General features: G+C 41.6%; 1 protein-coding gene across 5 annotated transcripts in view; it reads right to left on the bottom strand.

The window, feature by feature from the left end:
* The window catches only part of tanc1b (tetratricopeptide repeat, ankyrin repeat and coiled-coil containing 1b), a 118,993-nt gene that overhangs the window by 47,012 nt on the left and 56,546 nt on the right, over positions 1-15,435 (bottom strand). For all 5 annotated transcript variants that reach the window (XM_037788976.1, XM_037788980.1, XM_037788977.1 and 2 more), the window contains 3 exons: positions 7,988-8,121; positions 5,506-5,695; positions 1,126-1,446 (listed from right to left, as the gene is read on the bottom strand). In XM_037788976.1, the coding sequence (XP_037644904.1) occupies positions 1,126-1,446; positions 5,506-5,695; positions 7,988-8,121 (645 nt within the window). The remainder of the gene's footprint in view (positions 1-1,125; positions 1,447-5,505; positions 5,696-7,987; positions 8,122-15,435) is intronic.

Raw genomic sequence — 15,435 nt, 5'->3', positions numbered from 1 at the left:
TTTTTATGCTTCTTTCACCAGTCCTTCACAGCCTGCCCCAGCCTCAGTAATTTCCTCTTATTTTGCCTCATCTGCTTGTACAATGCAGTGAGAAAAAGTTCATCTGCTCTACAATCTGTGTTACCCTCACCTTCGTACAATCTTCCCTAGTAGAGTGCTTTTTTCATCCAATGTACCGTTTACACACTACTCGCGCTCTGGTCTGCAACTCCTATAACAAGCAAACATTTCACTCATGTCCTTTACGTTTATATTGCTGTTATTTCTAGTGTCTAGTCAGCCAACAGCAAGCATGTGCAGCATATTCCCCTGGGTATGGAGTATGATGAACAGCATGTGATTGTAAGTAGAGCTGCAGACTACTTTGCTGGTGATTTCACAGTTCAACTCCTCAACTCGCCTTTGGACTTTAGTTCTAAAGGAAGATGTAAAACTTATGGCTTGCGTGAGTTACAACAACAGGGCCAAGGTCAAAGGCAGCAACAGCAAAAACAGAGGGAGGCAGTGTGGGGGAGATCTGGGAATGGAAAAGGGGGGAAAGAGAGAGGGGGGGAAAAGGGGGGCCGCGGAGGGATATCAACAACTGTGACAGCTGTGTGGATATGGCGAGCTGAGCCATAACAGGGAGGCTCCAGGGCAGGAATGCAGAACAGATCAGCCAGACTGTGGTTTGCGCTTAGGTCTGACATGGCGGGCAGGGCCGAAGCACAGCATACAACAGCTGCCTAATCCCGAACTTCTGCCTTGATACCCCGCTCCTTGTTGAAAAGCACAACCTGGCTTCTGAAAAACTTCTCATTCCCTCTTTATCTACACATGCTTTTTCCTGTCTCCGTCTGTCACTTCCTTGGACTAGAAACGACACCACACTTGTCAGCCTCAGGCACGAGTCATATCGTACCGTCACAATCTTGAACTGAGTCACAGTTCTACATGTTGTCAGCATAACAAAAGGTTGCTAGGCTACAAGAAGAAAACATATAATGTTTGAGATGAAACATAAAATGTTCCATGTAATGCTAAATGAACGCACACGCGTCACTGAGGAAAGGTATACAGATTCATTCCTTTACCATCCTCTGCACAGAAGACATCCAGATGTTAAAAGCTCAAAAGCTCGCTTACCTGCGACAGAGTTTGGCCTCGGCATCATGAGGGAAGAAGATGTCTGTGACGGGTATGGAATGGGTCCCTCAGGTGAGTGACTTGGAGGCTGTGGTGCCCCTGCTGATGTGTTGGACTGCTGCTGCTGGTCTGTCCTGGATGGGGTGTCGGCTGGCGTGGCTGTGGCGCTGTTGGAGTCTTCTTCGGCCACGGGAGAGCAGGTGTCAGCCCGCACACCCTGTGCCAGGCCATGGCGCCCGCTGCCTCTCAGGCTGCCATCCTTACTCCACTCCAGGCTGGAGCCGCTGCGGTCATCATTCTCAGAAGAACTAGTGATGGTGGCTGAGGGGAGATTAAAACAGAGGGGGGATTAGAGCAAGTGAGGGAGGTAAGATGCTCTTTGTGTGCTATGAACATTTATCTGTCTTCATCTCTAATGAGATACTGAGCTGTAATGGAACTTTTAACTTTGAATAACTCCCCGCTTTTCCTCATTGCCCTTATCAACACTGTTTGCCACCTAACTTTATACTTACACAGAGAGTCTGCCTGCAATAATGAAAACTGGAAAGACATGATGGCATGGACTAGAATTAATTTCCTGAGCCCAGACTCTTCGAATGACTTTTGTTCTTTTCACGGATCATCAGTTGAAGGATCCAATATAATACAGTGTAAACAGCAACTGGATGCTGTACTATGACACAAAATTCACACTTAAATAGTAGGGCTGTCAAAGATAACGTGATAACAAGGCGTTAACGCAAATTTGTTTTAACGACACTAATTTCTTTAACTCATAAACGCAACTTGCAATTTTTAGGTTGTAGCGGGCTGAGTTAAAGCTAGAGTGAAAATACTAATATCACATGAAACTAGAAAACCTAAGGAATCCATAGGTACCGACCATGTCATACTAGCTTGTCACGATGGAGGTTGAATAACGCTCCAACCTTGCGCTGAATTTTGGTGAGGAAAAACTGTCATGGCCATTTTCAAAGGGGACCCTTGACCTCTGACCTCAAGATATGTAAATGAAAATGGGTTTTATGGGTACCCACGAGTCTCCCCTTTACAGACATGCCCACTTTATTTATCACATGCAGCTTGAGGCAAGTTATAGTCAAGTCAGCACACTGACACACTGACAGCTGTTGTTGCCTGTTGGGCTTAAGTTTGCCTTGTTATTATTTGAGCATATTTTTTATTCTAAATGCAGTACCTGTGAGGGTTTCTGGACAATATTTGTCATTATTTTGTGTTGTTAATTGATTTCCAATAATAAATATATACATACATTTGCATAAAGCAAGAATATTTGCCCACTCACATGTTGATAAGAGTATCAAATACTTGACAAATCTCCCTTTAAGGTACATTTTGAAAATAGATAAATATATAAAAATCATAAATAAAAAATGTATTTGGGATTAATCGCGATTAAATATCTTAATCAATTGACAGCCCTATTAAATATATTTAAAAAATGTAAGAGTAGAGTGAAGAACTAGTGTTGAAAACTGCCTCCAGTAATTTTAAGTTCAGACAGGTGTTTTGCTAACATAACAACAAATCCTTTAATCCTCCCTCAGGCCAACCCAGCTTTCTAATACAAACCTAAAAGATGAGTGGAGGGCCAAAGCCACACGAGCTGCAGCTGGATACAGAAACATCAGCACAGTCAGAGGACTGGAACCGACTGTCCAGCTGGCTGCCTTTGCATCACACACTTCTAATCTGGATTTAATAATGCCGCAGTACGTTGCATCATCACTAATATTAACATAACAGATCCTGGACCTTGTGACTGCTGTGCTGTTTACCTGGGCCAATATGAAGTCATTCATGACAGCAGTCACGTCTAGCTCTGCCCTGTGCAGTCATCACGGTGTACAAGAGGTTACAGTGATTGCTTACTTGTTGAACTACAGCCCCTGGCAAAGAACACATTATTATTTATTCATTCAAACGTATGGTGAGCGTGTCATTTTACCACGCGAAGAGCTGGGTTATGGTCATTGCTACAGGGCTCTTATAAGTCATTCTCCAGGCACCTCATGCAGAAACTCCTCTGGGAGCTATTTTATAAATGTTAAGACATTGCAAAATCTCCCCAATTCCACCAAGGAGCTTTTAACACAGCACAAAGCCAAATTAATGTGCTTTTGAAATCAGAGTCAGAGTGAAACTTCAAAGAAGGGGGAACATTAATCACTGGCTGGAATCTGAAATGTGGACACAACATAGCTTTGTTCTCCTCCATGCCTGCACGGTCTTATCAAGGCGGGTGGGTGGATTTGTTGTCGGCCAAACGTCACATTGTGTCATTCTCTCACGAAGTAAATTTGGATTTGACACGTGTAGCGTGGCTTTACAATGAGATGGGCCACACAACACATGCGACTGAGAATGTTGCATCCTGGGTGGCAGCATGTCTATGCATCATGCAGGGAGATACTATATCACAGCTTCCATAAATTATTTAGGAGCTAGCTATGATATTGCTCTGGGGGGACAGAAAGACTGACTCATGGTAATCAGTCTCTGCAGTAATGGAAATCCAAATTGTTGTGTTATATATCTGGCTTTGGCCTGCATTGCTTTCTACTGCAGAACAATCATGTCAACCGAAATAGGCGTAAAGTGTCTGATATCCTGGTTAGTTCATAGAAGAATATTAACTTCTCCCCCAAAATCCACCAGTGCTTTCAGAAATGATTTAAGTTCAGACGAGGATAACTGCAGGATCATACAGTCACAATTGGCTATTGAATTCCCTCTACAAATATTCAAAAGCCATTTTCAGAATGAATTTCTAACATTTGTATAGCCACCGGAAGGTTTGTGGGTAGAAACAGCAGACGGATTAATATATCAATAGACTACGCAGTATTCCTGTCAGCTTGTGTAAATCCCCAGATGTCTTCCAGGGCCATTACTGGAGATATAATATAACGTCAAACTGTGGCAACTGTCACCTCAATGCGCTCTAATACAGGAACAGTTCTATACAAACTCCATAACTGACACACGGTAGAGGTTTAATTCAACCTGACACAAATGCTTTTCAGTGCCACAAAAAATCCAATGGGTTTAACAAAAATTGATGGATTAGTGACACGACGCAGGTGAGACTTTGTGGTCTAAATCACAAAGTGCGCATGAGGTAACATTTTCAGATTGCAAAAGAGCTTCAAGGGAAATGCTGTAATTAGTTGATAATAATATAGTGTGTACAAAGAAATCTGTGCTATTGTGCAGGATAAATGTCAAAATAAAAAGAGATTACAGAGAGGTCAGCAGAGCTTTTGTCGGTACCAATTTTTATTTTTTATTTTTAATCAAACCCAGCCACTGATGTAGCCACTGGTAAGCTGCCATTTTTTGTCATTAGCCTGAGGTCGGCTACTCATGCTCCTAACTAAGCTATAGAGTCACTGAGCCTTGTTTCCCACTGGATCTGCAGCTCACTTGGCTCATCACTGGCATTCCTAGCGTGGTTATTGACTATTTTGGCAACAGGTGGTTTTAAATCAGCATTGAAGTCAGGTTGAACTGGTTATTTGACAGACATTATGTTATGTAGGTTCAGATATGAATGTCTGTTGAATGCATCATACTCATTCAAATGCATTACAACACTAAAACATTTCCACCTCTGGCCTACATGTGGCTAGCTCTAAGCTGCTAACTTTTTCACAAAGTTATGTTTACATTCAGTGTCACTCACAAAAATGCATTATGTGTGTGTATCTTTGAGACCTGACAAAGGTGTTGGATGCATTGCTTCCTCGTAAAACGTTTGCAAAGCTGATTTTGGAATTATTTTAAATCCTATCCTATTTTAAATCCTAAATCCCATCCATGTTCATCCATTGTTACATCAATCTGCACATAACCGCAGTCAATAGAGTGGTGCAGGAATGACGCCTGAAACCCGGAAATGAGTTAGCATTTTACTTCTGGTGATTGCATTTACACTTCAATAATCATAAAAGTGGTGTTCATTTGTGGAGATTATCTTGCTGAACAAAACATGTAAGTATCATTAACGTTTGTTTGCCACAGAGATTATTTTCTGCAATAATCCAAAACCCAGTGGAAAAATCCCATTGGCTTTTTGTAGAAGGGAACCCAGGGCGATTCTAACTTCCTGGTTGGCCTACAAAAATACATAATCCCTGCCCCTACCACTCTATAGCGTAAAACCTGCGGTAAGAATGTTTATTGCATCAACAAAACGGGGGACTTGCTTGTAAAAACGTTGCTCTATAAGGTTACTTTTAGTCCAAAACTCTACAGGATACCTTTAAGTAAGGACATGGGTACTACTAGTTTCAGTTTTTCCCACACCATACACATTGCTATCTGGTTACAATGAAGGAGTTGGTTATTTCTCACCTATTATCCCACTGTCTTTGCTCTCAAGCGTGGAGCTGGGGCTTGTGATGGTCCCACAGGGGCTGGAGTGGCTGAGAGGGGGGCGGCTGGTCGTGCTGTTGAGCGTGGAACATGGGCTGTCAGTGCTGGGAGACGCCGTGCTGCTGGTCAGTGTAGAGCAGGGGCTGATACCCTGGCTAGTCACAGAGCACTGGGGAGAAGAAAAGAAAAGAGGAAAATGGTTAAGGTACACCAAGAATGTACTCTACTAATCAAACATGTCAATGAAGTATGAAGTCAACCCAATATAAACAGTCAGCTGGCAACATGTCCACATTTTTTCAGCATGAGCAGCAATAAATGCAACACAAAAATAATTTTCCAACCTTATTTGGAAGGAGAAATGAGAAAATTGTAAAGAATGCTTTGATCCAAGGTCACTGCCTATTCACCTGGATCATGTGAAAGCAATGCAAAACCATTCCCTCACAAATAAACAAGCCTTTCACGTGTGAGCATGACACACAAGCCGAAAGGGCATAAGCACTGTAAAGGGAGCAGGGCTTTTGAAAATTACACACTCATATGTCTGGAGGAACCAAAAATAAGCCAGAGGAGAATTTCACAAGGGAAGAAGTATCTACTTTGTTGTGACACAATAGATTACGTTCTCATGCACGCCACCAAGCCTGTCTGACCACCATACAGCAGCTGAATCTTTGTTGGAGTTAACTGACAACCGTAGAAATCCAAATTAAAGCTGGTTTGTCCTGTTTCCCATCTTCCTCCAACTGTATTCTGATTGAACACAATAAACTGTAGCTCACAAAGGTCATCCTTGTCCCACTATAAGAACAGTTCCACATACACTTCTCAATACAGTACATATAATACTCCAATTAAAAACCACCGTTGCAGGTCAAATTAAATCAACCCTCATCCTCCATACACCGACTGCAGATATTTTTGTTGCCTGAGGGACTTTCACCCACAGTTGGCTTCTCAAGCACCACTTACTGCAAGGCTGTGCATCGCTTCAAACAAACTCTTCAAATTAAAATCTCAGCAAACCATAACAAACCATTTCTAACATTGAACTCAAACATCCCTAACTTGTTTAAAAGCCCCTTTCACATTTTGCAAAGTGTTATTGCTCTAAAATCGTTGAATAATTCTCTACTCCAACTGGAACATGCAGATACTTACAGTGCATATGCAGTGATTATAAGCGACTTTGTTAAACAACTGAAATGTTTGTCCTGCCGCTTAAAACATCACCGCAGTATTACTGCTGCAAAACATCAATTCTTCTTCAACCTGACTGAACTCACAAAATAGTCAGACTCACCAATGCTTAGCCAATTTCAGAAAGAAGTGGGACGTCTCGTTCGACATGTACTGACTGTTTAAAGGTCTTCATGTTTGTGCAATGGCATGCTGAATGAATACAAGCAGCAGGATAGGAGGGATGCTGCATGGCTTAAGGCATCATTAACAACTTGTGGAATGATAATGTTAACTACATAACATTTGCTTTACAAGTCCCACCTGTTGTTTTGTTTTTTTGCGACAGCATGCCAGTTAGTTTTTGCCCGGCAATTTCCACCCTAGGGCTGCACCCAGAGCCAATACCACCAAACAAATCACAGTAAAAGCCAAACAGCTTACTGGCATTTAATAATTTACTGTTCGGCAGAACTAAAAACAACATGCTGGGTTTAAGACATGTTGTAAAACAGCAGTGTGGAGGAAAAGACAATTGCTGGCAGATGACAATAACGTGCTCCTCCCCAGCTAAGCTCTGAAAACACACACCTACACACACACACACACACACACACACACACACACACACACACACACACACAAAAGTAAAAACCTTTCCCACATCTCAACGAATAAACATGATTCATAAAATACTTTGTAAGTCTCTTTCACGTTCCTTTTTGCCGGTTCAGTGTCCGAGGCACGAGATAAGTGAGGGAAGCGTAGCGTGCTGGGCTTCTGCTCTTCACACAACCCCAGCTTAATTAGTAGAACCAAACAAACTGAAGAACAGACCTAACATAACTCTATTTCTGGACCGGGACTCAGACACTCTTGTTACATACTCAAGAGCCCCTGGAATAGCACTCAAGTTACTGAGAGACTCATACACCACACTGGAGAGAGAATAAAACAACATGCAGCCAATTTTAAATATGGGATTACTTTCTTTAAAACATCTTTATCATCTCAAACAAAACAGTTAGAAGATTACCGTTGTTTGATGTGCCAAAAAAAATATTCCCAGAGGTGCCTCCTAAATCCCCATCCAAAGATAATGCACAGGGGGGGGGGAAATGAATCAAGCTGCAACAAAAAAATCCATTCTTCTGTTACAACTCCCTCCTCCTCTCATCCTTACTCTCTCTCTCCTCTATCTCTCTATCGGTGCGCTGCAGCAGTGACAGCTGCTGCTGTTGGAAGAGGGAGTGAGTTGGAGGGGAGGGAAATGAAATACCTTCTTTTCATTCTTGTCGTCCATAGGTATGCGTGCTGTACCCGGGATCCCTTCTCCTAGTAAAAAGCCCAGCCTTGTCATCAGTTCCTGAGTGGCAGGGGAGGAGGAGCTTGGTTGTTTCTCTCCTTGCAGCTCTGGAAAAGAGAGAGAGAGAGAAATGTTCAACGTTAGCGGGCAGATTCCCTCTCTCCACTGGATGGCCCGCACTGGGCCACTCTGCCTGCCCTGCCCTCCCCGGCTCTGCTCTGAAACGCTGTGCTGCACTCTCCAGCTGCTGCTGATGTGGTGCAGACCCGGAGAGGGGGAGGAAAGAAGAGCGAGGGAGTGAGAGGAAGAGAGAGGGAGTGTGGTGGGGGCTATGGCTTGTGTGTCTCTGTGTGTTTGAAAAGAATCTGAATACATGTGAATGTCTAGCATTGTTAAGAAAGCAGAGACTGTGTGTTTAGAGTGCCAATTGCAGGGCTTTCTGGTTGTTTACAGCTCTCACTCATAGAGCCTCGGAATATCAATGAGTGGACATGGGCTTTCTCTAACACAGCTTTAAACTGTCTGCAGTCTTCACTCTCAAGGCTTAATACTTGTTTAGAGACCAATTTCAAGGTCGGGCTGCCATCAACAAGGCACTTGCAATCTATTTTTCTGTTTATACATATTGCTTGTTGGCATATATAAATATTATAAAACTCTCATAAGAAAACACTGACGACAAATAAGAGACTTTGTACAACATGTATCTGTGCTGAAACTGAAAAAGAGCATTTTATCATCCATACAGGTAACTCAAATGTGGGTGTAGCAATGTAATTAAGGAAGAGTCACAACATTCCCTGAGAGGGAACAGACGGAGGGAGAGACGGAGCGAGGGAGAGAGAGAGAGAGACGGAGCGAGCGAGAGAGAGAGAGAGAGAGAGAGAGAGAGAGAGAGAGCGAGAGCGAGAGCGAGAGAGAGAGCGAGAGAGAGAGAGAGAGAGAGAGGGGCAGATGTCCAAGGTACAAAAGCTTATTATACAGCTCTCTGTCAGCACCTTTCCCTCCTCTCTCCTTCATTTTCTCCTTTACCCTCTTTCTTCCACAGGTATTAATAATGTTGGCAGTCAATCTGATTAAATACAAACAAGTCGTCCAATGGCACAACGAACTGCCAAGACCCAAATGAAGTCAAAATCAAGCCACCAGACAAACACATATAAATCTTTGGCATGTAAATGCCCGGACACAGATAATGTGTTGTTCTCTATTGTGGATATAGAGAAATCATCAAAAAAAATAAATCTCTTTACACATTTGACAGCCTTTATGGTGCAAGGCATTACTTCCCCCCCACTTTGAAGTCAGCAGCAAAAATGCTAATTTGCTTAAAATGCTGGTCTCCCCTGTCTGTATCTTATTTCAAGTACAAGCACTACAGTCCTGAAATCTGAAGGTACAGAACATCTTACTGATGTCATCATATGAAAATGTCTCCACCCACCCCATCGTACTTCTTCAGTAAGTTTCCACATGAAAACTATATATGGAATGTGCCTGTAATGTCTCTTTACTGTTGTATAACAAGTATATGTTTAATCATCCTCATTCAGTAAAATATGGCTTTTTTTGGCTTTATTCATATTATATTATTCAGTGCTGCAGCGCCCGTTTGTGGCGTTGCCATTGGGAGCACGTGGCCGTTCGGAGCAGGCCGATTGCTTGGCCCCAAGGAAGTGCTGCTTGCAGCACTGTTGAGAACTGCTCATCGCTTGTTGACTCCAGGGAAGTGAAGAAGAGTTTTGTTGTTGTAACATTAGTATATATCTAGCATCTTGCTGCGAAAGTGAAAGTTGTCTGCCTGCTGCAGACGACATGCTCGCCCTGAAGCCCCACCCCCACTGCTGAACAGAGTGCTAGTCACTTGTTTATTCAAAGTTTATTAACATTGGGTCCCCGCAATACACCCGCCAAGTGTGGAGTAGATCGGATTAACGGTTCTCAAGATATGCGAAGGACATACAGAAACACAGACAGATGGACAGAATCCTTGCTTTATAATTAGATATGTTACATATGTTATTTATTACATTCTTAAATGGCCGCTATGGACAACTAGACATCCTAAAATGAGGATTGCTGAACATATAAGTGCCATCTGGAAGTTAATACATTGCAGAAACACTTTTCAATATTGGACCATTGGCCTGTCTTTGGCCAAACTCATGACTACTGGATCCAGATGGCTGCCGAGCCGGTCCACCACCCCTCCATACTCTTATTTATGTTTTCTTACTCAAATCTCTTTGTACTTTCTGTTTCTATGTGTAATTGCTGTATGTGGTAATTTGGTACAGCATGTTTGTACTGCTGTGTTCTAAATGTAATTTATGGAAGTCCTTGTAGAATTTGGGGGAGTCTCAATTAGATCTTGTCATATTGGAGGTACTGGAGCTGCCTCATCTTCTCCAGTTCTTCCTTTGAGGCATTTTTATATCATTTTATATATTTCCAAGGCGAAGTAAAAATGCAAAGTGTGGGAGTGAAATGAGAGGGGAGTAACTCTTAACGTGCAGTCCTTGGAAAAATGAAATTCATATCTTGGTATGAGGTTCTTAACCCGGTAGAATACTGTGAATGTAATCAAGATAATAGAAGTAATACACCAGAGACCCCTTCTAAATAATGCACATATATACCGTAAGAAATCTGTTCCTCCACTGTCTCGGCGGTCTTGCCATTTACATGTATCCATAGGGAGTTCTTCTCTGTAGCATTGCTGCTAGTGTTGCCACTAGTCAGAGAAAGTTATACTGCAACAATAATGAAGGAACGTTGGGTCTGGTAAGGATAGTATACGATATCAAACCAGCCACCAGTGGCAGCAGTACAGAGCTGTACTCCCAAAAGGGGAAATAAAGTTATTATATCCCATCTTAGATTTTTACCATGCCCTATTCAGTACAATGATTTGACTTCCACACCGTATTTTCAAGTTGCATATTTGTTACATAATACACTCCACAAGTCATATCTCTCTGCTTCAAGATTCATTTGAGCATTGGTTTCGCATGGAGGGTTAGCCGAAATGCATGCAGACAAAATCTAACTGAGAGAGGCCTGTTGTCACACACGAGGTGAATCTCACTGATGCTGTAGTCAGAAACAGAATCCGGAGGAAATACTGTCCACCCTGCGGCATAGCAACTTAGCTTCTTTCTGCAGTGATTCCAGAGCAGTGCTACCCATTTTAAACATCTGGACGAGCTGTCTTATTACTGAAAGTAGCTGATTTTTAAATATATATATATATATATATATATATATATATATATATATATGAAAGCATGTCTAATCAAGCATATTACACAAATGGTGAGAGCTAATTCACCACTAATTTCATACAGAGAAGAAGAATAAATCATGCCAGCAATTCATCAAAGGCTTCAATACAAAACAGAATCAGCTAGGCACATGTTAGCCATGAGCCTATGTCCTTCAACAAGAACAAAATGTGTTAAGACTGGATACTTGTATTGTAAGTAATGTCAGACAAGCACCTATCTCTAAGTTGAGACTGTGCATATTTATGTCAACCCTTTGACACATCTGCTCACTGGGTTGCATGGTTTTTGTCTGGTATGTGTTTTATGCTGGCACTGACTTTAGGCCAGTTGCACCGCCTCTAAGAAAAGCACCTTTAAGAGAAAGAAACTGAAATATTGTTTAGGCCTGAAAGGAAACAGCACAAATCAAAAAGGCCTAAAGGTTTCACGCTGAATAAACTGAAGCTTTTATATATGTAGTACTGAATGCTAACCTAATACACATTGGCTGCTTGTACTTGCATCACCTTTTCTCCATTGCAAATACTGTGCAGTAAACAAGACCATCCATTGAAAATCATTTCTTTATGGGGAATGTCACCCTGCTCATGTAAATGCTCGAGAGGAGTCTTTTAAGACCACTGGTGCAAAGACAATACTGAGGCCTGAATGCCGCCGACAACAACAGTTTTATAGATTCAGGGTCACTGGGTTATAGCACACATCTTGTTAAATCTTCCCAGAGAGCTATAATAATTCAAAAGCCTTTTCTCATCCATCACAACATGCACAAATCGTAAAAACTAGGAGCATGTACAAGAAGCAATATTCAAAATTATTGTTTTGCTGGCTTTGACAACGTTTTGAATGTAAGCGTTCAATGCTGTGGTTCTTTTGCATTGCATTTCTTTGAAATTTGTTTTGTATTTTTCTGTCATTGAGGTTAAAGAACTCACCAGTTACTCCAATCTAAATCATTTGTATGTAACATCATAAGGGGACAGGGTAGTATAACTGAGATTTATGTGAAGAATTAACATAACGTTATTAAATTCAACTGTGGACAGATATCAACTATGTTGAGTGCCGGTTGTGGGTCAATAGTAATTTGAAATACATAACAACACATTGCACGCTTAATCAACTTTTAGTAGACGGGAACAGATAATGGGAACTGGTCCCAGGTTTTTATAAGGGGCACCTTACTCATCACGAGTTTATGGCTAATGTGCATTAGCAGACAGTGACAGGTTGTTTTTTATTGTGAGAGTCTGTCAAAGGTCTGGCGTGGCCTAAAAGCGCAAACAATATGGATTTGTGACGACTAGAATCTTTGTAGAATAACACACTGTGAGACTTAAGAGATATTCCTCCTCCACTTGAGGGAAAATATAGAAGTAGTATAGAAGAAGAAGAAGAAGAGAAAAGAAATAAGTGCAATATAACTGAAACGTTTAGCTCAATTAGCTAAATTAGCTCATATAGATCAGTGCAAGAAAGCTGTATTTGTAACATAGACTGTATATTACATATTGTATTATATACAGTCTATGATTTGTACCCGCTCTGGCTATAATGTAATACCATTTAGAAACGAATCCAACTTGTTGATTGAGTGCTTCTTCACAGTTCTATGTTCATCACTGGTTCTTCAAAACCACTTAAAGCCTCCTGGCTCTGAGGACCAATCAGTAGCCCTGGAACTGTGCTGGGGCTGTGATGGACCTCTAGGCATCTGACATAAATCCACAACAACAGACAGAAAGGCTGACAGATGTGACGCACATGGCACTTACAAGCCAAAACTCAGGCTCCTGGGCCACATCAATAACAGTATCTTCAGCCAGTGGTCTCTCTGCAAATCAATACACTATACCAACAACACAAATGAGTTGCACTGCAGCTGCAGCCACTGCTAGACACAAAACCTTCACTTTGCAAGTGCAAATTTGTCACCGCGTTCTGTGTTCATGCATCTATGAATAAAAACATAGCACATGGAGAAATCTGAGTTAAGCTTATGGTTGTGCTGCGGGTTTATGAATTACACTACTTTGGCTTTAGCTTGTCAACCACATCTGAATGGATTTGGACTGCGTGACTCACCATTTGTTCTGTTTATACACGCGACACCACAGGGCAATTGTTGAGTACCGTTAAATGGTTAACCCTGGGACCAGTTTCTTTTATGAATGTTATCACCAATTCATCACTCCTTCCCATTTTACTGTCTGTTGGCATAATAAACATGACAGGCAGAAAATAAATAATAATAAACATTGGTATCTGTAATTATTTCTTTACCTTTATTTTCATTCTTAGAAGCTGCTCACAACAACCTCAGTCTTATCTGTTGACCAGTTTTATCTGTTATTAGTTAAGTGTCTTACTCCAGGGCGCCTCAGATGTGGTACTGAGGGAGGGACACATGCTGCTCTTTAGCTTTCCTGCCAGATTTCTCCCACCTGGTTGTGGATCATGTCGACTACCTTTCAGTTACAGGCTCTATTCTCTAACATTTGGGCCACCACTGCTTCTACGTTGGGGACACACTAAGCCGACATCAAAGAACTAACCAAAACCTTGCACTCGAACACACCGCAATGACTACAGTCGACGGCCAACTACCATGTACGTTCTGCGCCTGCGTGAGATAAAATAACTTTCCACACCAGCAGGTCGCGGTAGTCTGTATTTGTCATTCAAAAAGGAAAACCAGAAGACAGAGGACTGCGGATATACAAGTCGTTGTTATGATACGTAAGATTCATTTACGAGAATAAGTTGTAAATTTACGAGAAAAAAACTTGAATATTCTCCGAGATTATTAAGTCATAAATTTGCATGAAAAAACTTGTAAACAAGTTCACAAGTTCCTTTGTCAAGGAACCACACCGCTTCACTTAGCAAAGTTGGATCAAACTTATCACACCACAGACGCCACCGTTAAACACGGCGATAACGTGAGCCACCAAGTGCAAGTGTAAAGTGTAGCGGATTCTAAGGACGTCTATCTATCCATATATTCTATTACCGGCTCATGGGGGCAGCAGGCTAAGCAGGGTATTCCAGATGTCCCTCTCCTCAGCAAACTCTGAGGACATAATTCACCATAATCTGGTTCGACACAAGCAGTCATGTTATATGCCTTTTCTGTGTTGTTTTTTCTTCACACTGACAGTTGGGCACCATGCCTAAAAGCGTCAGTGTAACTATGGTAACGCAGTGTGTTCGGGGTAACTTCTTTTTATGACTTTATAATCTCAGGGAATATTTGATTTTTTTTTCTCTCACAAATTTGTTTTTCTTGTCAACTTGCCACTTTAATCTTTTTCATATAAATTTATGACTTAAATCTCAGAAATTCTGAAATATTACCCCCTTCCCCAGCTCCATAATAAATAAGAAACTGAACTTGCATAATGGTTTGAATCATAAATCAGACAACCATCATTTTATAACTTAGTGTAGCAACTGTGTCCCAGGGTTATTTTCTCTAGTTCCTCTGTCATAACAGTATCTTCAATCTGAGACACATAATGAAACATAGAAATCATCCCCAGGTCAACAACCACATCTCATGTGAATGTCATGTTTAATTGACAACGTAATCCTACAATCGGCAGAGGACTTTCCAACCCATACCAAATAAGAAAAAAAACATGTCAACACAGTTCAAAGACGGAGGTCAGTGTGGGGGTTATCAGTTTCTCAAGCTGTCACGCATTCCTGAAAAGGAAAGCATGAAAGAGGGCTGCTATGGTTTCTTGATTTAAAATGCTATCAGCAGTGGAGCACTTCTGACTGCAAGTGGTCTACCTGTCTACCAAGATAACCTGACGGTGGGCTGAATACAAGCCAGACCTGCTGGCTTCCCTCGCAGCGTTCAGAGATTAGAGCTGCTCTTGTTTCATGTTAATGCCCATTGGCTCTTTTACCTGGAGCACAGAGGGTTAGTCACACACATGTATCCACACAAAGTTTTACTGTTGACGTACTGTATCTATGGGCATGTGTGTGCTCTTTTCTCTCTCGCGATTAGTATAGTATGCTATAGCAACTAGCTGACAGATTAGTTATATTAGCTAAAAAGACGCCAATGTGTTATTTATGATGTGTTCTGTGCAGGGTCACTCGATTACAACACCTATTTTG

The sequence above is a fragment of the Sebastes umbrosus genome, chromosome 13, assembly GCF_015220745.1.
Source record: "Sebastes umbrosus isolate fSebUmb1 chromosome 13, fSebUmb1.pri, whole genome shotgun sequence".
NCBI classification, from domain to species: Eukaryota; Metazoa; Chordata; class Actinopteri; order Perciformes; family Sebastidae; genus Sebastes; species Sebastes umbrosus.
The sequence above is the reverse complement of the archived record's forward strand: the minus strand, read 5'-3'. Positions and strand labels throughout refer to the sequence as shown.